The sequence below is a fragment of the Hyperolius riggenbachi genome, chromosome 6 (assembly GCF_040937935.1).
Source record: "Hyperolius riggenbachi isolate aHypRig1 chromosome 6, aHypRig1.pri, whole genome shotgun sequence".
NCBI lineage: Eukaryota > Metazoa > Chordata > Amphibia > Anura > Hyperoliidae > Hyperolius > Hyperolius riggenbachi.
Window position 1 is genome coordinate 72653948 of NC_090651.1, and position 25182 is coordinate 72679129.

Genomic DNA, 25182 nt, shown 5'->3' on the forward strand with positions numbered 1-25182 from the left:
TTGCTACCCCTGTGCGCTTCCGTGTGAGGCAAGGCTATGAGCTGCAGCCCTGCCTCACACGCGTCTATCAGCGGCGGATCTCCGCCTCTCCCCCGCCCCTCTCAGTGAAGGAAGACTGAGAGGGGCGGGGGAGAGGCGGAGATCCGCAGCTGATAGACGCGTGTGAGGCAGGGCTGCAGCTCATAGCCCCGCCTCACACGGAAGCGCTCCCCGGGCAGCACAGGGGGGATTTGGAGGGGAAAGGACCCTCGTTTAGCCGCAGGATAGCGGCGTTTTAGCAGGGGCACACATGCCCCTGCTATATATAAGGAAAAAAGCCATTTTAATTATGACTTCAGACTCTCTTTAATCCAACAATATACGGGGAAAAAAGCATGTAAAAAATAAAGAGGGGGGGGGGGGGGGTAGTATTAGTGAGGGCCCTTTTGCTAGGTACACACTGAGATTTTCTGGCACATTTACTGTTCGATAGATTATTTCCAACATGTCTGATTTGATTTCTGATCAATTACCGATAGAAGTGAATGGACAAGTCGGAAATCACATCGGACATGTTGGAAATAATTGATCTGACCGTAAATCTGCCAGAAAATCTCATAGTGTGTACCGAGCATTACACACGGAGGCAGTGCAGTAAATTGAACGCACTCCACTGAAAGTCTGTGGTACACTGCGCCAGAAGTGCCCCATCTTCCATGTGTAACATCTATTTATAACAGCCCCCTTATTTCACACATAGTTTCCTTGGAAGTTTCCCTCCTCCATATGCAGCCACCCCTCTTCCATATTCAGCCATCCCTCTTCCATATGCAGCCACCCCTCTTCTGTGGCCAGCCACCCCTCTTCCATATGCAGCCACCCCTCTTCTGTGGCCAGCCACCCCTCTTCCATATGCAGCCACCCCTCTTCTGTGGCCAGCCACCCCTCTTCCATATGCAGCCACCCCTCTTCCATATGCAGCCACCCCTCTTCCATGGCTAGCCACCCCTCTTCCATGGCTAGCCACCCCTCTTCCATACGCAGCCACCCCTCTTCCATGGCCAGCCACCCCTCTTCCATATGCGGCCACCCCTCTTCCATATGCGGCCACCCCTCTTCCATATGCAGCCACCCCTCTTCCATATGCAGCCACCCCTCTTCCGTGGCCAGCCACCCCTCTTCCATACGCAGCCACCCCTCTTCCATACGCAGCCACCCCTCTTCCATACGCAGCCACCCCTCTTCCATACGCAGCCACCCCTCTTCCATACGCAGCCACCCCTCTTTCATATGCAGCCACCCCTCTTCTGTGGCCAGCCACCCCTCTTCCATATGCAGCCACCCCTCTTCCATGGCTAGCCACCCCTCTTCCATATGCAGCCACCCCTCTTCCATGGCTAGCCACCCCTCTTCCATGGCTAGCCACCCCTCTTCCATATGCAGCCACCCCTCTTCCATATGCAGCCACCCCTCTTCCATATGCAGCCACCCCTCTTCCGTGGCCAGCCACCCCTCTTCCATACGCAGCCACCCCTCTTCCATATGCAGCCACCCCTCTTCCATACGCAGCCACCCCTCTTCCGTTGCCAGCCACCCCTCTTCCATATGCAGCCACCCCTCTTCCATACGCAGCCACCCCTCTAGACAACAGCTTTCCAAAGCCCAGGCCTTTATAGTAATCCAGCCCTGACTGCAAGTGGCATTTTTACTACTTACTGTCAGAATTATGGGTGGCATTTATGACATCGTCTGGCCAAGCAGCAGTCACATGTATATGTTTATAACCCAAGTTTCTAACTTTTGGAAGTGTGAAACAAAAAAACAAACAATCAAACAAAAACAAAAAAAACAATGGACACTATCTGTAAGGAGTTTGGATGGTGATGGTTAGTGAGTGAGTGAGTGAGTGAGTGAGTGAGTGAGTGAGTGTGTGTGTGAGTGTGTGTGTGTATGGGGGGGTGCGTGATGAGCATGGCATTGGCAGCCTCCATATCCAACTAATTACAGGTTTACTTTAAAATCCAAATGGTGACCAATTTCTCTAATAGCAATGAGAATGATAAGTGAGTACAGTGTACAGAAGCAAAGTGGTGAAGAGAAAACTGTATCAATGTGCCTGGCAGACTGCAGTAAAGCTTTTTCCCCCATTTCTTCTCCTCTCTGGATTAAGCTAGCGGTGGGGTCACTCAAGTTATCCTGTGTGACGCTCAATCTGGAAAGAATTCCAGGCTATATAGGACTTTCTGTACAAAGGTGATGAGTAACCGTAAAGGTGGCCACACCATACAATTTTTTAAATATCTTTTCCATTCAAGAATTGCAATCAATTTTTCTGATTGTAATATTTAAAAAATCTGACCAATGTACCACACACCTATGTTCAATGTTTCCCCAATCATGCATAAAATAACTGAAAACTCAGGAAAAAATTGATTGGATCTGTACATCAAGTAATTGACAATCTACCACACACACACCATTCAATTTTCATAAAAATGTATCAGAAAAAAAACACTCCCAACCTTCTTTTAATGAATAAAAATGAGAAATTCGATCAGATTTACCCAACCAATTAAAAAAGGCTTTCGATAATTTGGGACAACTGATCGTATTTTTCAAATTGATGTAAAAAGTGGATCTTTTAATTGTATGGTATGTGGCCACCTTTAGAATTCTGCCTCACTGCTGCTTTGTGTGCATCACAGGTAGCTGTGCCCAGGACCGTTTGAGGAATCCGGTCGAGGCCTGGCACCGGCATATTTCCAGGCCCTGTATACCTGGACAGCCGTTTCCTTGGAATCCTGTAACAGATTTTACCAGCCTTCTCTGTTGTTGGAGTTCTGCTTTAAGAGAACTAGCCCACACATTAACAACATCCCCAGTTTTATCGATCGAAAAATAAGTATAATCCTTGGCGATGTCACTTTAAATCAACTGCTGTTGCTGCCTGCAGTCACCCAGGGCTCGAACATAAGATGTGGCCACCACCAAAGATACAAACCACAACACAGGCTCAGTTCAAATGCAAAAAGGGATTTACACTGTATTAAAACAACTGGACCTAGGTTAAAACATACAACTTACATTGCAGGTCCATGCAAACTGGACCCTAACTGCATCAATTCGCTTACATGCATGCTTCCCCCCCCCCCCCCCCCCCCTATTTTGGCTGGGCTCCCCTCCATTGTGCTCCATCCTCTGTAGCTAAGAGTAGAGCCAGATATGTGAAAGCTGAGGTAGCAGTAAATGTATCCATTCTATGCTCCCTGTACATCATCCCTGTGCCCACAACACTCTGGGCTGTGCACTAACATACAGGGGGCATGGATTGGACAGAACATGAACCGCTCATTACAGAGTGACACATGGGGCACAAAGAAGGTACAATGGAGAGGAGCCCATCAAAACAGAGGGATCTGCAGGCATTTGGACCCCATACTACAGATATTGGCATGTATAGCTTCCTGTCCAGGTGTGCTTTTAAGTATATTTTAAGTTAGAGTGTACTTGAGATGAGAGGAACCACAGGAATTTTACTTACCTGGGGCTGCTCCAGCCCCTTGTAGTGTGTCCTCCAGTCCCCTCCGTTCTGCTGCTGTCAGCCCTGATAAAGTCCACAGCTGGCCCAGTTGCGGAGTACTGTGCCCCCTTGGCCCGGGAGCGTTCTGCACCTGCTCAGTTACAAGCTTTAAATGTGCAGAATGCTCCCGGCTATGGGGGCGCGATCGAGGAGCTGACAGACTGCAGGGTGCTGGAAGAAGCTCCAGGTAGGTAAAAATTCTGTGGTTCCTCTCAGCTCAGGTTTACTGTAATCTGTGCATCAGGAACAAGGCAAGCCCTACCATGAAGTCACCTGACTCAAATGATTCAGGCAGTAAAATATAGGGGGCAACAGGCCTAATCTGATTGGCAGAGCAGCCTCAGTGGAGCACAATTACCCAGTCCACCTATCCATCCTTTCCTTCACTGCAGCCCATCCCATGCAGCAGCATCTCTCTGTAGGCTCCTGATGACCTGCACTGGGAGTCTATGGAGAGACACTTCTGCACAGTGCTAGGCTGCAGTGACTAAAGCTGAATACTCACCTGAAGACGCCAGAAAATGGATCAGGGAACCTCACAACCAACGTACAATCATTCCCCGATCCATCTTCCTACCCACGGGAACATGAGATGCCACATGGCGTCATCTATGATCTTAAAGATCTGATCCTCCACGGTGCTCGCAATCGTCGTGCATCACAAAACATCATTCGGCCAATCGCACGTATGTACCGGCCTTGTGAACTCATGGAAACAATCGCTCCTCGTGCAAAAAAAAATAAATACATTTCATTAGTCCTCTGAAAAATCTTGCAAGAATTTGTGTTGTGGGTACGAGCCTTTAGAGGAGAGGTCCCAATGCTGGACTAGGCGATTGTGCTCCGCTGCATGTTTTCCTATTTGGGGGAGGGGGGGGGGGGGGATTGAGAAAGAGAAAGACTCCCTTAGCATTAGTGTCCCTTAAATCAAGAGCAGGGGAAGCACAGCATGTGACTGCATGTTACTGCACTTCTTACTAAGGTGGGGGATGGAGGGGCAGATTCTGACCACACTTCTTACTGGGGGCAGGTTGCTTCAGGGCCCTTTCACACTGGGGCAGTGGAGTAAATTTAATGCACCCCACCACAGCCTAATGAAAGTCTATGGGGTAGCTCACACTCCCCACGTTGCTGTACGCTGCACCGGAAGTGCCCTATCTAAGGCGCGTCCATACCTACCTTACCATGCGGCTCCTGCAGCGATCTGCGTCAGACCGGAAAGCCATTATCTATGGGCGCTCTCTGCTTCCTGCTTCATCACAGGCAGCAGCCGTGAAGAGCGCTGCTGTGAATTATGGAGCAAGCAGGAGAGGGGAACAGGGTTGCCAACCTAATTTTTAATTTTAGACGGACAAAATGACCAAAAAAGCAGGACGCCTATAATTTTGGATGGACGGGGGGTGGAGTCAAAAGCGCACTTTTAAGTTGAGTTGTTAGTGAGGCTAAGCGCTAGGCATTTTCAGCAGCACTGTACATAGTCATGGCACTGACTGCCCTCAGAGGAGCTCACAACCTAATCCTAATGTCCTACCACATTATTATTTGTTTATATAGCGCTGACTTCTTCTGCAGCACTTTACTGTCCTCAGAGAAGCTCACAATCTAGAAATGTGCCACATAAATGCAGTTCAAAGCAGCTGCAGCGATGTTGTGTGTCCCCAGCCATCGTAATTCATGCCTTGAGATGTAGTCCATTCATCTACCAGACGAGACATATAGTCATACTTATGGACTATATCTTCCAGCATGCATTATTACGGCATCCAGTCAGGGGTGCATAATAACACCGCAGCTGCTTTGTTTATATTGCGTTTCTGCTGTATACAAATAAGTAAGATGGAGGTACCTGTGTAGACCTGGGAGGTTAAAGATCATAATATGTACATAAAGGCTCACAGCTGCCCCCCACAAAGGCATCATATACAAACCTCCCTTATGCTGGGTACACACGTTACTTTTTTTTGTGCGATTTAGCCACCCGATCGTGTTTTCGGCACAACTTCACACTCGATTCTCTTATCTTTATTCGTTTTTCATCTATCGCACGAAAAACGTAACATGTGTACCCAGCATTAGGGAGAGGTTTGTGTCAGATTATGATCATTTACAGCAGTGTCAATGTCAAAGGGGGAGGGAGGACACTACAGATAAGAAGCTCATTGAGGTTCAATCAAGCTACAACAGGAAGTGAACCTAGATCAAATAAAAACACAGAACTTCTGCTGCTCCTATACTATATCTGAGCAGCTCCAAAGGGGCGACGCACGTTACCGGGCACTACCTACCTATACTGGGCACTTTACTAGCTATACTGGGGCACTATACTAGCTATACTGAGCACTATACTAGCTATACTGGGCACTATACTAGCTATACTGGGGCAATTCACTAGCTATACTGGGCACTATACTAGCTATACTGGGCACTATACTAGCTATACTGGGCACTATACTAGCTATACTGGGCACTATACTAGCTATACTGGGCACTATACTAGTTATACTGGGCACTATACTAGGCACTATACTAGCTATACTGGGCACTATACTAGCTATACTGGGCACTATACTAGCTATACTGGGGCACTACCTACCTATACTGGGCACTATACTAGCTATACTGGGGTACTTTACTAGCTACTTTACTAGCTATACTGGGCAATACTACATGCTTGTCCTGAGTAGTGGCAGTGCTCGGGGCCCCGGCCTGTCATGTGGACTAGTGTTTGCATATTTTATTTCATTTGTAGCTCCTTATACAGGTTAGTTAGGAAAGGGGGGGGGGGGTGAGGGGGAGATTCCTGCACGTTGGTGCCCCCTGCTAGCATATAGCCTTTGTCTATAGGTTACTGAAGCCCTCCCTCTTCAACGATTGGCTGTATTGCACAGCCTCTGCTTAATTGAGTATTGCAGACCAGGTGCAATGTATTTGCACTTCCTATTGGCTGACAAGCAGTCTGTAGACTACATAAGTGGCAGAGTGCTGTCTGTCAGTGAGCATTTTCTTTGGTGTTTGGCGTTAAATTTCCCCAGAATTTCTGTGCAAAAAAGTGATAGTACATTTTTATAACTTTTCCTGTAACTTGCCAAAATGTGTCAAGCAAGGGTCTAGTATACAGTGCAGGAAAGTATTGATGTGTAAGCACGTTTATACTGTTCACAGAATGTTTTGTATGAACGGATATATCTGTCAATACCGCTAGGGAGGTTAATAGGCGCCACAGCCGAACAGCTGCTTGCATCACTCACTCCAGGTGGTGATGGTCTGTAGCAGGTCAGGAGTTGTCAGCATGCTTGTGGGGGGGCGGGACTTTAAGGGGCGGAGTGGAACAGCCTTAAAGGGATACTGTAGGGGGGTCGGGGGAAAATGAGTTGAACTTACCCGGGGCTTCTAATGGTCCCCCGCAGACATCCTGTGCCCGCGCAACCACTCACCGATGCTCCGGCCCCGTCTCCGGTTCACTTCTGGAATTTCAGACTTTAAAGTCTGAAAACCACTACGCCTGCGTTGCCGTGTCCTCGCTTCCCCTGATGTCACTAGGAGCGCACGGGGGAGGCACAGACCATACTGTGCCTGCGCAGTACGCTCCTGGTGCCATCAGCGGGAGTGAGTCAAGATCAGTGTGAAGCAAGCACCCAAGGAGGGGATTAATCGATGTGCTCAGGCTTGCAACGTCTCTGCACCTCAGACGTCCCGACAACTTCTCCACAGTCAAGCCAGCACCATCTGTATATAATAGCTCTTTTATTGTAGCATGACAGACGTATTCACAGCTGTGAATACGTCTGTCATGCTACAATAAAAGAGCTATTATATACAGATGGTGCTGGCTTGACTGTGGAGAAGAAATCAGCGGGAGTGAGGACATGGCAACGCAGGCGCAGTGGTTTTCAGACTTTAAAGTCTGAAATTCCAGAAGTGAACCGGAGGCGGGGCCGGAGCATCGGTGAGTGGCTGCGCAGGCCCAGGATGTCTGCGGGTGACCATTAGAAGCCCCGGGTAACTTCAACTCATTTTCCCCCGACCCCCCTACAGTATCCCTTTAAAGCATACCAGAGGTGACATGATGATATAGACTTGTATGTTCAGTGCCTAGCACACAAATTAACTGTGCTGTGTTCCTTTTTTTCTGCAGACCTACTTGGGCTTCCTCCTGCCCCTGGCAGCCGATCTGTCCCTCTCGCAGCTCCGGTGTCCTGGGTTCTCCTCCCTTGTAGATTCCGGAACTCGCCAGGTCGGCATCTTCTGCGCCTGCAGATTGCTTCTGGCGCGGCCGCATGCAGGCACAGAAGATGTTGACCAGGCGTCTGCATCGGAGGAGACCCCGGACGCCGGAGCTGCGGCGAGGGACAGATCGGCTGGAGGAAGCCCCAGGTAAGTAGATTTATTTTTCCCCTCAGATGGGTCCTTTAAGGCATTTCCTATTGGCCCTGCAGCCTGCCTGTAATGGAAAGGAAGGGCAAGGAAGAAGAAAGGGAGCAGTGAGCATGGGGACTTCCTGCAGGAAGCCGCTGCTGATAGAAAACTTTTTGAAGTAGTGCCTTCACACCCAAGCAGCCAGGCGAACGTGCGGCGGACAGACGGCCGGCCAGGCAGCATCACTCACTCTCACATCACTTAAAGGATACCCGAACTGAAATGTGACGTAATGAGATAGACATGTGTATGTACAGTGCCTAGCACACAAATAACTATGCTGTGTTCCTTTTTTTTCTTTCTCTGTCTGAAAGAGTTAAATATCAGGTATGAAAGTGGCTGACTCAGTCCTGACTCAGACAGGAAGTGACTACAGTGTGACCCTCACTGATAAGAAATTCCCCTTTTTATCTCTTTCTTGCTCTCAGAAGCCATTTTCTGCTAGGAAAGTGTTTTATAGTTGGAATTTATTATCAGTGAGGGTCACACTGTAGTCACTTCCTGCCTGAGTCAGGACTGAGTCAGCCACTTACATACCTGATATTCAACTCTTTCAGGCAGAGAAAGAAGAAAAGGAACACAGCATAGATATTTGTGTGCTAGGCACTGTACATACCCATGTCTATCTCATCATGTCACATGTCAGTTGAGGTATCCTTTAAAGCAGAGGTTCTCAACGTGTGGTACGCGTACCCCAGGGGGTACTCCTGATGGTTCCAGGGGGTACTTGGGCTTGATATACTTAACCAAGAATAACCAATTTAGAGTTTTAGAAAATTATAAATCTTATTTAAACAACACCAAATTAGTATTTTAGTTAATTAAATGCAGTAGTAAATGCTTGGAAATAGTTTTTAACTAATTATCATGTACTACGATTAAATATATATTAGTCAAGGGGTACTTGTGATAATGTTTACTATGCTAGGGGGTACTTGGTGAGTTCAGGGTTTTAAAAGGGGTACATACCAATAAAATGTTGAGAAACACTGCTTTAAAGCATTGGAAAATGCTAAATAAATATAGAGTATATGTGAAATGTCTTCACAGTCAAAGAATATTTAACCTCCCTGGTGTTCACTTTCCCCAGGATTTCAGTGCAAAAAGTGGTTCCATTAATTTCAAATAATTTTCAAGCATTTTTTTGTAACCATTTTTTTCAATATTGAATTCAATACAGGTTATTGTATTGAATTCAATAAAAATAGTTTGCCGTCAGATGTTGATGCTGCATGACCCTGGCATCATCAACACCGGTCACCGGGGAACAAGTCATCGCTGAGGGAGAAGCAGATCAACCGAGGGACATGGAAGAAGACACTGGGGATGCTAAGCAATACACAACAAGGGATCAGCACGCCAATGGTGAGTATAAGCCCCCCACCAAGTCTCCCCCATGTGAGTGATGCAGGGTGCGCTTTCAAAGCTTCCAATCGGCAGTTTCTAGACTAAATTGCTCCCAGGGGAGGGAGTAAAATAGCACCCCCACCAGGGGGTTCGAGACAATTATATGCGATGTGTTATTTAGTCCCCCCAGTATAGGTAGCCAGGTATAGGTGCCACACTACAGGTACTCAGGTATAGATGCCACAGTATAGGTAGCCAGGTATAGGGGCCGCAGTATAGGTAGCGAGGTATAGGGGCCGCAGTATAGGTAGCGAGGTATAGGGGCCGCAGTATAGGTAGCGAGGTATAGGGGCCGCAGTATAGGTAGCGAGGTATAGGGGCCGCAGTATAGGTAGCGAGGTATAGGGGCCGCAGTATAGGTAGCCAGGTATAGGGGCCACAGTATAGGTAGCCAGGTATAGATGCCACAGTATAGGTAGCCAGGTATAGGGGCCACAGTATAGGAAGCGACTATAGGTGCCTAATGCCTAAGCCTTAGCCCTCCCTCTACCGAAGCCTAACCCTTAACCCTCCCTCTACCGATGCCTAACCTTTAAAAGGTGGTTAAAAAAAGCCAGTTTTACTTACCTAGGGCTTCTACCGGGCCCCTGCAGTCACCCAGTGCCGGTCCTCAAAGATCCTTCGGTCCCCTGCTGTGGCTCAGTTTCACTTTCGGTGACTGAGTCTGTCACTGGCCACTGCACCTGAGTGGCCGTGGCTGTACGCATCTTCGTTCGCGGTCCTGTCACTGGGAGCGCCCAGAGCAGTATGAGAAGATCTCTACTGCACCTATGCAGAATGCTACCAGAGAGGGGAGCGTGAACGAGGACGCACGGCCAGGGCCATGCATGCCCAATGGCCAGCGACAGGCTCAGTTGCCGAAAGCGAAACTGAGTTGTGGCGGAGGACTGGAGGATCATTGAGGACTGCGGTGGGCACATAGTGACTGCAGGGGGGCAGAAGAAGCCCCAGGTAAGTAAAACTGGCTTCATTAAATCACTGAAGTATCCCTTTAGCACGGTGGCATAGTGGCTAGCGCTTTCGCCTTGCAGCGCTGGGTCTCCGGTTCGAATCCCAGCCAGGTCAGCATCTGCAAGGAGTTTGTATGTTCTCCCCGTGTCTTCCACCTAATTGGCTTCCCCCTGAATTGGGCCTAGACTATGATGCATACACTACACGATACATACATAAACATAGGAGTCCCTCTGAGGGACAGTTAGTGACAAGGCTATATATACTCTGTACAGCGCTGCGGAAGATGTCGGCGCTATATAAACACTAAATAATAATAATCAACTTTAACCCTCCCACTATCGATGCCTGATCCTTAAGCCTCCCCCTACCGATTCCTAACACTTAACCCCTCCCCCCTACGGCAAGTATTTGATTTTTGACCTGAGGTTTGCCTCGGTTACACTGAGTTGTCTTAATTTGTTTTTAATTGCTGTATTTCAACATTAATACAGAGTTTATGGCGAGGGTATAATAAGAGGTATAGTGCAGTATTAGGCCTATTTTTAATGGTATCTCCTAAACAGAATACTTTTAACTGGCATATGCCAATTCCCATAGGTGTTGAATAACAAAGATTGTACAGTACCATTATTACAGATCTATACTTACATGGCAGCAGAAACATTGTGCACATGACAGTAACAAACACACACAGAGGAGGGGAAGCGTGAGATGCGCTACATTGTGGAAACTTCCTTTGAAGTTACCTCAGAAAAACAGAAGCACTGGACAAGGTGATTGAGGATGAGGAAACCAGTGATGTCCGGGGACACTTGTGTTTGGTCATTTTTGTTTTCTTGCATCCTCTGATTGGCCAAATACCGTATTTTTTCAGACTATAAGACGCCCCTGAGCATAAGAAGCACTTAGGTTTAGAGGACAAAAAACGGGGGGAAAAATATATATACTAAACCTGGTGCATCCATGGTGAAGGCGCATCTTGTGGATTATGCCCCCTTGTACCTCTTATGTCCTCCTCTGTCCACCTTGAGTCCTCTTCTTTGCCCCTTTGTCTCCCCCTGTGTCCTCTATGCCCCTTTGTGTCCCCCTGTGCCCTCCTCTATGCCCCTTTGTCTCCCCTTGTGTCCTTCTCTATGCCCCTTTGTGTCCCCTCTGCATGGGCCTAGTACAGGGAGTCCTCGACATTGTGGCGGGTGGGAAGTTCATATTGGGAGGCGTTCACAAGTCAGGAACTCCATACATTTGGACTATAAGACGCGTTGACTTTTTTCCCCCACTTTTGGGAGAGATAAAGTTAGTCCAAAAAATACAATACTTCCGAGTTGAGTCTGCATTCTTTTACAGGTTCAATGCTTGCTCACCTGTTTGCACTCGCTGGAAGCAATGTGTTTGGGCCGAGTGGCTGCTGCTTTCAGTGAGTGGGTGTGTTTATTTGCCTGATGATTACAGATCTGGCCACAGTCACCAGCATATATACCTGATGATGATGGTGGTATCCTGATGACAACAAGCAGCCATGAGAAGAGTCCCAGGCAGCTCTGCTGTCACACAGACATAAGGTGGCCACTAATGATGCAATCTTATACATCTATGTAGCATACAGGTAAATTAAGTGAATACATTGAATGAATCATTTACAAAACTCATAAAGGAGGCCACTAACATTACAATTTCTAGCGAAACATTGTTTGATCGATCAGATAATTCTGATCAGATTGGTTGTAAAAAAATTATAAAAATCTTGAGATTGGATTTTCGTTGAACCAAAATTTGGATTTTCCTGTCGGTTGTGATAGATAGGAAGCAAATATTGGTTCATTGATGGTGTAGTGAACAATACATTACGATATTTCACTTCCAATCAGAATTATGCGATCACTCAAATGATTTTTCGCTAGAAATTGGATCGTTAGTGGCCATCTTTATTTACATAGAAATGGTAAGAGTGGATGAATAGGTTGGATCAATAATGGCCACCATTAAAATGATCAATAACTATACAATTTGCCAAACAATTGTTTACAAACGATTCTTTGCATGAACAATCGGAAATTATTGTTTGGGACCACTAATGGACAAAACTTGATAGATCTGAAAATGTGATCAATTTCATTAATCTGATTGGGTTGGTTAGGAGATTTTTGTCCATTAGTCGCACCAAACGATCATTTCCAATCGTTCATACAAAGAATCATTCATAAAAGATCGTTCAGCAAATTGTATGTTTAGGGACTACCTTTAGAGTGAGTGACTCAGGAATGGTACACATACCATTACCCCCACTGCCAACTAGAACCCAGAGCAGTGTGTCTCTCAGCCCCCCAACTAGCCCCCCGATGATTTAATGTGTGGGCGAGACCAGGTCCAAAGGAAAAGCGTTTCCCCCCCCCCCCCTTTCTATTTTCCCCACATCCACTTATTTATTTATTTATTTAAGCATAAGCATAAAAACATAGATCTACCAGCCATTTAGCTAGGCAATAATCAATTGTGCCAATGGGAAAAGGATTATGATGTCCTGAACACGAAGCCCATAGGCAGCTGCACCAGCTGCGTATTTTTGCCATCAGCGACAGTTTTGGCTTTGTGTAGTAGGATGTGTAGTTTATATAGATAATTTGTTGAAGTCTTCCGTATAGACTTGTTTTATTTAAGTTTTCCGTATAGACTTGTTTTATTGTCTCTAATGCATATACATATATATATATATATTTTTTAATCTCCATGTTTTATAGGTTTATATATACAAAACTTTCTTTTATCCATCTATTTATTTATTGTTTCTATATGTATTTATCTATTATGTGTTCAATTGAATTAGATTAGACTTGTTTACAGTGGTGGAGGTAGACGTGCTGGCTAACATACCCACCTCCCCTCCCCAGGTTGTGGAACAATAAAGTTTGTTTTAGCTTGCTGCAGTCGCCACGGGGACCCAGCGAAGAGCGACCATAAGTAAGCCATCCTGAGCGTGTAGACGTCATCTGACGAAGGCGCAGCGCGCCGAAACGCGTCATGACGTCACACGCTTACTGAATCCAGCCACGCCCACCCCCCCAGCAAGACGGAGTTCAGGACATCGGAAAATCACGCTGCTGGCCACAGCGTGCTTCACTCCACCACTGAGGGAAGCGGCTGGCTGTCCGCTGATATGCGCTTTTAATCTGCATGTTTGTAAGTACAACTTGTATGTGTCAATAAATACCCCCTGAAACGTTTAATGCACTATGGCGCGCTCCCTCTTTTTCTAGTCGTTTGCCAACCACCCCATCATTGGAGCGCTGCATTGCTGGAACTTTCAAAGGGGAATCATCTGTGATTGTGTGACCCTGTTTTGGAGCGCAGGATAACCTTGTGTGTTTGTAAAAGTCTACCTCTGCTGATTTGGGACAGCATTCTGCAGCACCCATCCACAGGTGTATCACGATCAAGATGGAGACCACCCGGATGGGTAATGTGATAACTTCCAAATGGGACAAATTAAAAACTGAGATACGTGATAATATGAAACAGATAGTAAATAGGGTTGCCAGTGACCCACACCTTAAAACCACGCCGGTGTCGGTCCCACTGGAAAATCTGGATCACCAGACCAATGTAACACGCATGATTTCATTGTTTAGAGAGCTAGAAAATGCTCAGAGATATGAGAGTATGCAATGGATAGATTCCTCATTTCTCTCAGAATATATTACGGAGCAAATTGCTCCCAGGGGAATGAGGAACAAAAAGGACTGTGACTTTCTAGATCCAGACTTGCATTTAATATGGAAAGAAGCATCCATTGAATGCTCTGAGAAGTGGATGAAGATTGTGGTAGTCCAACGTGAACGGAATCTAGCCAGAGTCCGCAAAGTCATCCCAGAAATAGAGTCAGATCTCAACAGATATAACTCTATGGATGAGTTCAGAGAGTGGAAAACTAAAATTGAAACAGCCACTACCACATTAGAGTCTGAACTCATCAGCAAAAAATTAAAGAAATTTGAAAGAGACAGAACAGATTATGCGACTGGGAATATCTTCAACTGGACTCAGTTGAACAACAAATCACTGAAGCCCGGGGTGCCCATGAATCACCAATCCCCCAGAGTGAAATATCTCTCTAGGGCCCCGCATAGAACACCCGTAGACAGTGGCCCTAACCGAGGACCAGTAGAGAAAAGAGAGGGACCCCTGGAGGAAGGCACATATCGATCTACATCCCCTAAGAGGACACAATATGGTTCACATATCATAAGAAAGCGACCATATAAATATGATCATCCCCCAGACCATTACAGGAAGACAAAGTATCATGAAAACAGAGGGAGGAGCAACCAATATAAAGACAGAGGGAAACCCTCTGTTAATGATAGATTTATGGGTGTAAACCCGGTAAAAATGAGAACCACAGGAGGCCCTACTAGATCATTCACCCCCCAGAAACCCCATAAGAGCAGAGAAGGCCCCGTCAGACCATCGACCCCCCAGAAACTCCCAAAGACTAAAGGAGGTCCAGCTAGACAGTCCACCTATCATAGGCACTCTGAAAATGCTGAACACCCCAGGAACACCAGTCACACAGTATCGGGGTATTTAGAGCGGTTTAGAGAAAGAATGAGGGGAGAAAGAGAGGGCGCGATCTCGAAGAGATCTGACCAAGGTCAGCCCCCTACATCAGGAATTAAGACCATCACTACTGACCCAGTAGAAACTGGAGAATCAGTTGCCCAGGAACAGGGAGCTCAGCCCCCAATCAATATAGGGTCCTTCTTGAGAGCCATTAGCCCAGAAGGAGGAATAAGGGACCCAGGCCAGGACCACCACCAGCATTTTTTAGTATCGGGACCCCCTCCAGCCCAAGTGAGCTTGAGAAAAAGAGGACTAGAAGAGGTAGAAGGGGGTGTAGAGGAGGAAGAGCCGTCCAAGAAAGAAAAAAGAAACGTAGAATCCTAGACAGCCATCAGTCCACCACAAAGATATTCAATCTGTCCTCTCATGTTCTGACCCGTGAAGAGGAATCGCTCCTTAAAAAAGGTCTCAATTTTGCCCCTTCAGCTAGGCCTGATGAATTCCAACTATACAAAGATCTCCACAGGTTCATCAGGTCAATAACCCTCAAACGCTTCTTCGCGTCCAAAAAAGGAGCTCAGTCCATCATTACACCTTTTGGGGATATAGGGGAGACACCAATAAATGAACCCGTGGCCACTAATAGCGAAGAGAATGCACAAATGGACAGCAGTGGCACTCTGCTCGGAATAGAGGAGGATTGGTTGCAGTATATATCCAACACTAATGTCAAACAAACCAACTTTAGGCCCAAATCAGTGTTCTATCCCTCCCACTCCAAGGGTCAGTTTGTTAACATCTATTATCAAGTAGTGTTGGACCATTTTAAAAATTTATGTAAAGAAAGGCCACAATATAGACACAACTTGAATGCTGTCGAAAAGAACGCCTTGAAACAACTCACAGAAAATAAGGAAATTGTAATTAAGCAAGCAGATAAGGGGGGAGGGATTGTTTTGGTGGACTTTGTGGACTATCAGAATGAAGGGCTGAGACTTTTAACAGATGGGTCCACTTACCAACTACTTCCCACAGATCCCACTATTATATACAAGGACGAGTTGCAACAATTGGTGAATAAGGCATATCTGAATAATATTGTTAATGATCACGAGAAAAGGTTTTTAGTTCCCAATCATCCATCTGTTCCATATTTTTATCACATTCCAAAAATCCACAAGAGTACGACCCAACCCCCAGGAAGACCGATTGTAGCTGGAATGGAGGGGTTGGTTTCAAACATATCCTCCTATGTGGATCACTTCTTACAACCTCTGGTTCTGGAGTCACAATCTTACACCCGTGATTCTCTGCATGTGATGGACATGCTACAGAACTATAGGTGGGATAAAGGTTTTCTTTGGGCCTCATTAGACGTTGCATCACTCTACACCTGTATTCCTCATGAAAAGGGTTTAGAGGCGGTGCAATATTTTCTTATACAGGATTGTTCCCTCCCCACTTTGCAAGGCCAGTTCATTTTAGACCTACTCCAATTTGCTCTCTCACACAACTATTTTAGCTTCATGAACAAACTTTATTTACAAACCTGCGGAACTTCGATGGGGGCAGGATTCGCCCCCAGCTTTGCCAACTTGTACATGGCCTACTGGGAAAATTTACACATCTGGTCCTCTAATCCTTTCAGCAAACACCTGGTGTTTTACACCAGGTATATCGATGACATCTTGTTGATTTGGGACGGCAGTGTCCAAGGGTTTGAAGAATTTGTGATGTACTGTAACAATAACACCTTTGGTCTGAGCTTCACTCATGTTCTCTCTAGCGATAGTTTGGTTTTTTTAGATCTGGAGTTATTTGCCAATGATGAAGGTTTGATATGTTCTAAAACCCACTTTAAACCAACAGCAGGTAATTCATACCTGCATGCAACTAGTTGCCATAATCGAAAATGGATACAGAATATCCCTAAGAGCCAATTCTGTAGGCTCAGACGCAACTGCACTTTTGACAATGACTATGTTGAGCAGGGTGAAATACTCTCTAAAAAATTCACAGATAAGGGGTATAAGTCTGAACATATAAAGAACTTATTCGATGAGTACAGAGTCAGGCCCAAACCTAAGGAAAATGCCAGTACCCCTAATAATAATCACTCTGATCTATCCTTCATCACCACGTACACTGAAGCTTCCAAAACAATAAAAAACATAGTGGTTCAAAACTGGCCCATCCTGAGGCAAGACCCCATATTGAGGGACATAATTCCAGAGAACCCATCTGTCATTTTTAGGAAAGCAATGTCTATCAAGAACACTATAGCCCCCAGTAACGTTAAGAAGAAGACCGCAAAATCGGATAGCATGTTTCCCTCACTGAAAGGCTCCTACAGATGTAATGTGAAGAGATGTGGGTGTTGTCCTTTCATCAGACACAGAGCCACTGAGGTAGTAGATGAAAATAATCATATACATAAACTGAAGGATTTCGTAAACTGTGGGAGTGATCATGTGGTGTACCTTTTGACCTGTGGCTGTCCAAAGTTTTATGTGGGCAGAACAACCAGACCCCTCAGGCAGAGACTGGGTGAGCACAAAAGGAACATATTAGATGAAGTAGAAAAACACAGTGTCCCACGACATTTCAAGGAGCATCACAACAGTACGGTTGATACACTACAGATTATAGGTCTAGAACTGATCCCCAAAACTTTACTGCAAGGACAGAGATACCGGAGGCTCTGTGAGAGGGAAACCTTCTGGATTTTTAAATTGGATACCCTCAGTCCGAAGGGTCTGAATGAAGGCCTGGAGATATCGACTTATCTGTGATAGAACAACTTTATGTTAGATTTGACAAGTTGTGATTCTATGTATATTAATTTGATCCCTCTTCTCCTTTCTTTCCCTCAGCTTCCCCATACTAGCAGAACTATACACTAGATGAGGGTGGTAAGTATACTGTATTATAGGCATGGTCCATAGCAGGTTGCATTCTTTTCCCTTCCCTCCCCTACGGTTGAACCCATTCCATTCAATATGGGACCACCTGTAACTTCCTCCTCTTAGGACATTCAATACCATACAGGTTTAGACAGGCACCCACCAATTCCCTCTATAATGAGGCAACTCTGCCTGCACTAGAAAGGGGAATCAAATGAGATCCCCACATCCATTTGGCACCCCCACACCCATCCCCCCCCCCACCTCTGTTTACCCTCCCCCCTCCTTCACCCTCCTTTTTCCCTCCCCTCCCCCCCTCCCCCCCCCCCCCCCCCAGCTCCACACCTGTCATAAACCCCCCCCCCTCATTCCTCTCCCCACCCCCCTCTTTCCCCCCCCTCCCCCCTTCCCACCCTTGGTGCCCACTTCCCAGTCACCACCTGACCCCCCACAGGTCCTGTGACCATTGCATATTTGGCTTAGAAATTCCTCATGTGCATACCAGTGAATATTAGATATATATTTCTCCACACGTCCACTAATATCTGTTCCACATACTATTACCCCCACTGCCAACTAGAACCCAGAGCAGTGTGTCTCTCAGCCCCCCAACTAGCCCCCCGATGATTTAATGTGTGGGCGAGACCAGGTCCAAAGGAAAAGCGTTTCCCCCCCCCCCCTTTCTATTTTCCCCACATCCACTTATTTATTTATTTATTTAAGCATAAGCATAAAAACATAGATCTACCAGCCATTTAGCTAGGCAATAATCAATTGTGCCAATGGGAAAAGGATTATGATGTCCTGAACACGAAGCCCATAGGCAGCTGCACCAGCTGCGTATTTTTGCCATCAGCGACAGTTTTGGCTTTGTGTAGTAGGATGTGTAGTTTATATAGATAATTTGTTGAAGTCTTCCGTATAGACTTGTTTTATTTAAGTTTTCCGTATAGACTTGTTTTATTGTCTCTAATGCATATACATATATATATATATATATTTTTTTTTTTTTTTTTTTAATCTCCATGTTTTATAGGTTTATATATACAAAACTTTCTTTTATCCATCTATTTATTTATTGTTTCTATATGTATTTATCTATTATGTGTTCAATTGAATTAGATTAGACTTGTTTACAGTGGTGGAGGTAGACGTGCTGGCTAACATACCCACCTCCCCTCCCCACGTTGTGGAACAATAAAGTTTGTTTTAGCTTGCTGCAGTCGCCACGGGGACCCAGCGAAGAGCGACCATAAGTAAGCCATCCTGAGCGTGTAGACGTCATCTGACGAAGGCGCAGCGCGCCGAAACGCGTCATGACGTCACACGCTTACTGAATCCAGCCACGCCCACCCCCCCAGCAAGACGGAGTTCAGGACATCGGAAAATCACGCTGCTGGCCACAGCGTGCTTCACTCCACCACTGAGGGAAGCGGCTGGCTGTCCGCTGATATGCGCTTTTAATCTGCATGTTTGTAAGTACAACTTGTATGTGTCAATAAATACCCCCTGAAACGTTTAATGCACTATGGCGCGCTCCCTCTTTTTCTAGTCGTTTGCCAACCACCCCATCATTGGAGCGCTGCATTGCTGGAACTTTCAAAGGGGAATCATCTGTGATTGTGTGACCCTGTTTTGGAGCGCAGGATAACCTTGTGTGTTTGTAAATGGTACACATACTAACCAGGAGAGGGGGCGGGTCTGTGATCCTACACATCACATGCAAAGCACTCTGCTGTACACTGCTCACAGCTGAGAGTAGCATAGTAGTGCACCCAGGACATTAAATGGCACTCCAGGACTGCACCTGTAAAGCCTGTGCCTTTAAATGCCTTAGGGCGTATTCACAAGATGGTAAAATTGCATAGCACACTACCTATGTAATATGGGTTGCTATAATTGCTACATGTGGGCTACATTGGAGTAAGTACTGGTGAAATTGCCGTTGGCATACGGCACATGGCAATTTTACCATGCTTTAGTGAATATGCCCCAATGATTCTAAGAACAAAAACACACAGTACCTCCTCCATGATCCTAACGCAGTCCGTCAACTTGGGCATGTCCTTACTGCTTCCAGTCACTCAGTTGCAGCAGGTGTGGAAAATAACTACATCCGGCAGTTTGTCTTCAGAGTCGGTTTTGACTGTAAACACAAATAAATATATTATTTCAGAAACATTACATTTACACGCTTGCAGCACATTTTCAGCAAGAGTGGAATTACGCTTTAAAGGGAACCTGAGATGGGGGATTAGCATTAAAATACACATACCTGGGGCTTCCTCCAGCCCCCTCCAGCCTGATAGCTCCCAGGGTGTCCCCCCATCTCCTCGTTTTTCCACAATTGGCCCCAGATAGAGTCTGGAGTAAACTGCGCATGTGTGGCACGGTTGTGTGCATACTCCCGCTGCGTTCACGTTGCCTCGAGCGTTCTGCGTAATACTATTGCACAGGAGCAGAAAACTCCCGGTGACAGGAGCGAGACAGAGGAGCGCACTTGGCCAGACTGCGCATGCGCCGACTGGCCCCGACTGACAGACTTCCCGGGGCAAGTAGTGGTCAAATGGAGAAGGAGAAGAGGATTGCGTTGGAGTGATCAGGCTGGAGGAAGCCCCAGGTATGTATATTTTATTGCGGGGGTCCCATCTCAGGTACACCTTAATGCATCAGGGCTAAAACAGATTAAACAAATGTAAGAGAGGAGCAGCTGCCCAATGGAGAGTAATATGAGAAGGACTGCTGTACATGGAAGAAGGGGCTGCTCATGGAATGGAAGGACAGCTGCTCTACATAGAAGGGGAGCAACAAGAAAGTTGGCCTAGGGGTGGATAAAGTGTATATCCAGCCTTGAATGGCTGACCAGGATGCCTAGGTATGTATATTTTTTTCCGCTTTTTCCTTTAAGATGGTTAATCTGCTATTGCAGATCAGGGGACAGTGAACTCTATAAGGGATGTATTAGCAGCACACTAAGGTAGTGAAAAGGTTAAAAAAAAGTGAAAAGTAGAAGACCCCCGTCAAACAATTATATTTTGGGGAAAATATTTACATTTTTAAGAAGCAAGGTTTTTCATAGCATGACATATGTCTAGAGGTTGAATATTGTGTAAAGTTGCTATTTGGTGAGCTGTATACCCACATACCTATCCTGCCGGCTGTAGCTGGGATGACAGATTTGCTTGCACATTTAAAACCAAATAGGTTTGGATGGAGAAACACTTTATTTTGATTCATGATTTTGAGTCTGGCTCCATAAATGCCGTGACTGACTTGGCCGCTGGCTTTGCCTAGTAGTGTGCTGCTGTCACACAAAGGCTCCATTGGTCACATGACAGCTATTCTACCTGTTACATGTTGCAATGTATGCCCATATTTAAAGGGAACCAAAGACGATCAAAGTTAAAATGAAAAAAAGATGTTATACATACCTGGGGCTTCCTCCAGCCCCATAAGCTTGGATCGCTCTCACGCTGCCGTCCTCCATCGCCGGTACCGGGTCCCGTCACTTCCGCCGGATGCGGCCAGTTTTCCGCATTCACAGGGGTTCCCTCCGTCTCTTTACGCATGCGCAGTATGGAGGGAGCGCACTGCGCTTGCGTCGACTGGCCAAAATAACGGGACCCGGTACCGGCAGACAGAGGCAGCGGAGAAAGGCAGCGTGGAAGCGATCCAGGCTGATGGGGCTGGAGGAAGCCCCAGGTATGTATAAATATGTTATTTTATTTGTCTTTGGTTCTCTTTAAGCTCATTTAACAATGGCGAGTGGGAAAAGATAATGTTTAGTGGAATAGAGGAGTTCTGCTGTAAGATGGAAAGTTAGACTAACATTTATATTTATTAACAAACTGGTACTAACTGAACACAATTTATACATAAAGTGTGATAAATTCTCAAGAGGTTACCTACTAAATGACAAAAAAAATATTCAAGAAAACAGATAGCTTTTTAAACTTACATTGATTACAATAATATCTTAAATTAGAATGCAATTATCAAAGGACAACTTTCACAATAGTTGTAAAATTTTAAATACATACAAATATTTTTCCCCAAAATAAAATGCACTATTCCTTTTTTTCCTCTGTTACCGTCACTTATAGTAGGTAGTGAAAATCTGACAGATCTATCAGGTTTTGGACTAGTCCATCTCCTAACAGAGGATTCTTATTCATTTATTTATTAATACACTTACTGTAGTTGCTCAGTCCAACTGCCAAAATAATGTGCAAAAGAGCTGGAAAGCTGGCTAACATCTTTGTATGAATCTTTTCCAGGAAGTACTATTGAAAAGAATAAAGGCAATGTTGAGAATCACCCATGAGGACATGGACTAGTACAAAATCTGTCAGCTTTTTAATTCCTACTTTGAACGACAGCAACATAAGAAATACGGAATTTATAGCTCCTCTTACACTGGGAGAAATGTACATTTTATATGTATGTATTTTACATTTTACAGTTATTTGTGATGGTGGTTCTGTAGCAAAATTGCTTAGATGTTACTTGCTTGTAAACAGTACAGAAATGTAAGAAATTGAGGTTATTGGTTGGTTGGGAGATGGCTCTTCTGTCTAAACATTAGAGGATTCAGCTCTGCTATAGTGTGACATCATCGGCATGAGCTCCCTGCATGAGCCCTGGCAGTTGGTAGTCAGGAGGTGGCAGTTGGAAGTCAGTCTAGAGCTGTCGGCCATTTTGAAGAGCAGCAGCTTGAGACTCTCCAGGCGAAATTCACGGTTTGTATTCTTAAAAAAATAAGATTTTTGTTTAGAAGGTGACATAGACCGACTAGGACTACATCATGGAGGGACTGGACCCAGGACATGTGACGGGAACACAGAGGAAGGCGAAGAAGAGGAGCAGAGGTGAGCCAGCTGACAGCAGCCAGGCCGAGGCAGGAAAGCAGAGGGTGAAGAGAAGCAAGCAGAGGGTGAAGAGAAGGGAGCAGAGGGATCCAGAGCTTTGGCTGCCAGACCTGGGGCTGACCATGGAGGACAAGAAGGACCTGCAAGGCACTGGCATGATCCATCGTCGAGTGGTGAAGGCTGCTGTGCTACTGCTGAAGCAACAGTTTCAGGATGCTACGGGTCTTCCTTGCATCAGAGCAGTGGAATTCAATGTCAAACCAACAAGACAGCCAACAGTTCAGATTCACGTGGACCTTCAACACCATCATGCCTTTGTCACAGCGTGCGATGGAACAACGGTGCTGGTGGCCGACAGTGTTTCTACCTGGGTCTTTGGAGACATGGCCATCCAGCAGATTGAAGGCAGCTACAAGAGCTATGTTGAAGAACCACTGAAGAACATGGAGTATCTGCAGGTAGACCAACAGACATACACCATTGGAGATATCTACTCTTGCGTCCTGCATTCCATCGCAAACGCCTATGAACTGTTGGCAGAAGATGGAAGCACAGAGTGTGTTTACAACAGGGAGCGCATGAGGCCGCATCTGCTGCAGTGCTTCATCAACAGGAAGATCACAGAATTTCCCAAGGATTCCAAAATAGACAAAGCACAACAACCCTTGAAGAGGCTTTTCAACTGGAAGACATGAAGCTAAAGCAGATTCTGCCTGCCTCCCACCACTCCAGCCACCACCAGTTCTCTTTTCAGCCAGGATCTAGAAAGACCAGCATCTCAGCAATAACACATTAATGGGGCATGCAAGTATTTGCTGAAAAGTTTCCTTACATGCAATTCTCTGCTCGCCCAGGAATTAGCAAATGAAAGCCGCTAGCTGACGATTATTTAGCTGACAGATTGGTTTCATTTGCTAATTTTTTCATTTTTAGTAGATAAATCTTTGATTAAATTTTTTATACCATCAAATCTGTAAAATCTGTAAAGGATTATACATGTTTAGTAATGTCATCATCCTGGGTTAGTAATTTGTATGCAAGGAAGCTTTTCCATCCACCCCAACCACACACTCTGCCTCCAAGCTGCAGACATCCAGCTGATCTTTTAAAGCATCTGAACCACTCCAGCATGCCAATGCCCTCTCCTACCACACCGCAAACATCTGAGTTTTTAAAGTATAGTAAAAGAATAGTAAAAGAGGTGCGTTTAAGTCCCCCATCTCAGAAGAGGTGAGTATAATCCTCCCAACTCAGAAGAGGTGAGTATAATCCTCCCAACTCATAAGAGGTGAGTATAATCCTCCCAACTCATAAGAGGTGAGTATAATCCTCCCAACTCATAAGAGGTGAGTATAATCCTCCCAACTCGTAAGAGGTGAGTATAATGCTCCCAACTCATAAGAGGTGAGTATAATCCTCCCAACTCATAAGAGGTGAGTATAATCCTCCCAACTCGTAAGAGGTGAGTATAATCCTCCCAACTCATAAGAGGTGAGTATAATCTTCCCAACTCATAAGAGGTGAGTATAATCCTCCCAACTCATAAGAGGTGAGTATAATCCTCCCAACTCATAAGAGGTGAGTATAATCCTCCCAACTCATAAGAGCTGAGTATAATCCTCCCAACTCATCAGAGGTGAGTATAATCCTCCCAACTCAGAAGAGGTGAGTATAATGCTCCCAACTCATAAGAGGTAAGTATAATCCTCCCAACTCATAAGAGGGGAGTATAATGCTCCCAACTCATAAGAGGTGAGTATAATGCTCCCAACTCATAAGAGGTGAGTATAATGCTCCCAACTCAGAAGAGGTAAGTATAATGCTCCCAACTCATAAGAGGTGAGTATAATCCTCCCAACTCATAAAGGTGAGTATAATCCTCCCAACTCATAAGAGGTGAGTATAATGCTCCCAACTCATAAGAGGTGAGTATAATCCTCCCAACTCATAAGAGGTAAGTATAATGCTTCCAACTCAGAAGAGGTAAGTATAATGCTCCTAACTCAGAAGAGGTAAGTATAATGCTCCCAACTCATAAGAGGTGAGTATAATGCTCCCAACTCATAAGAGGTGAGTAAAATCCTCCCAACTCATAAGAGGTGAGTAAAATCCTCCCAACTCATAAGAGGTGAGTATAATCCTCCCAACTCATAAGAGGTGAGTATAATCTTCCCAACTCATAAGAGGTGAGTATAATCCTCCCAACTCATAAGAGGTGAGTATAATGCTCCCAACTCATAAGAGGTGAGTATAATGCTCCCAACTCAGAAGAGGTGAGTATAATCCTCCCAACTCATAAGAGGTGAGTATAATGCTCCTAACTCATAAGAGGTGAGTATAATCTTCCCAACTCATAAGAGGTGAGTATAATCCTCCCAACTCATAAGAGGTGAGTATAATGCTCCCAACTCATAAGAGGTGAGTATAATGCTCCCAACTCAGAAGAGGTGAGTATAATCCTCCCAACTCATAAGAGGTGAGTATAATCCTCCCAACTCATAAGAGGTGAGTATAATGCTCC

General features: G+C 45.5%; 1 protein-coding gene across 1 annotated transcript in view; it reads right to left on the reverse strand.

Moving 5' to 3' along the window:
* The window catches only part of TOE1 (target of EGR1, exonuclease), a 77811-nt gene extending 57963 nt beyond the window's left edge, over nt 1-19848 (reverse strand). Inside the window, exon 1 of the mRNA XM_068242525.1 lies at nt 19818-19848. Within this exon, the coding sequence (XP_068098626.1) occupies nt 19818-19826 (9 nt within the window). The 5' untranslated portion in view covers nt 19827-19848. The remainder of the gene's footprint in view (nt 1-19817) is intronic.
* Between the last annotated feature and the right edge of the window lie 5334 nt (nt 19849-25182).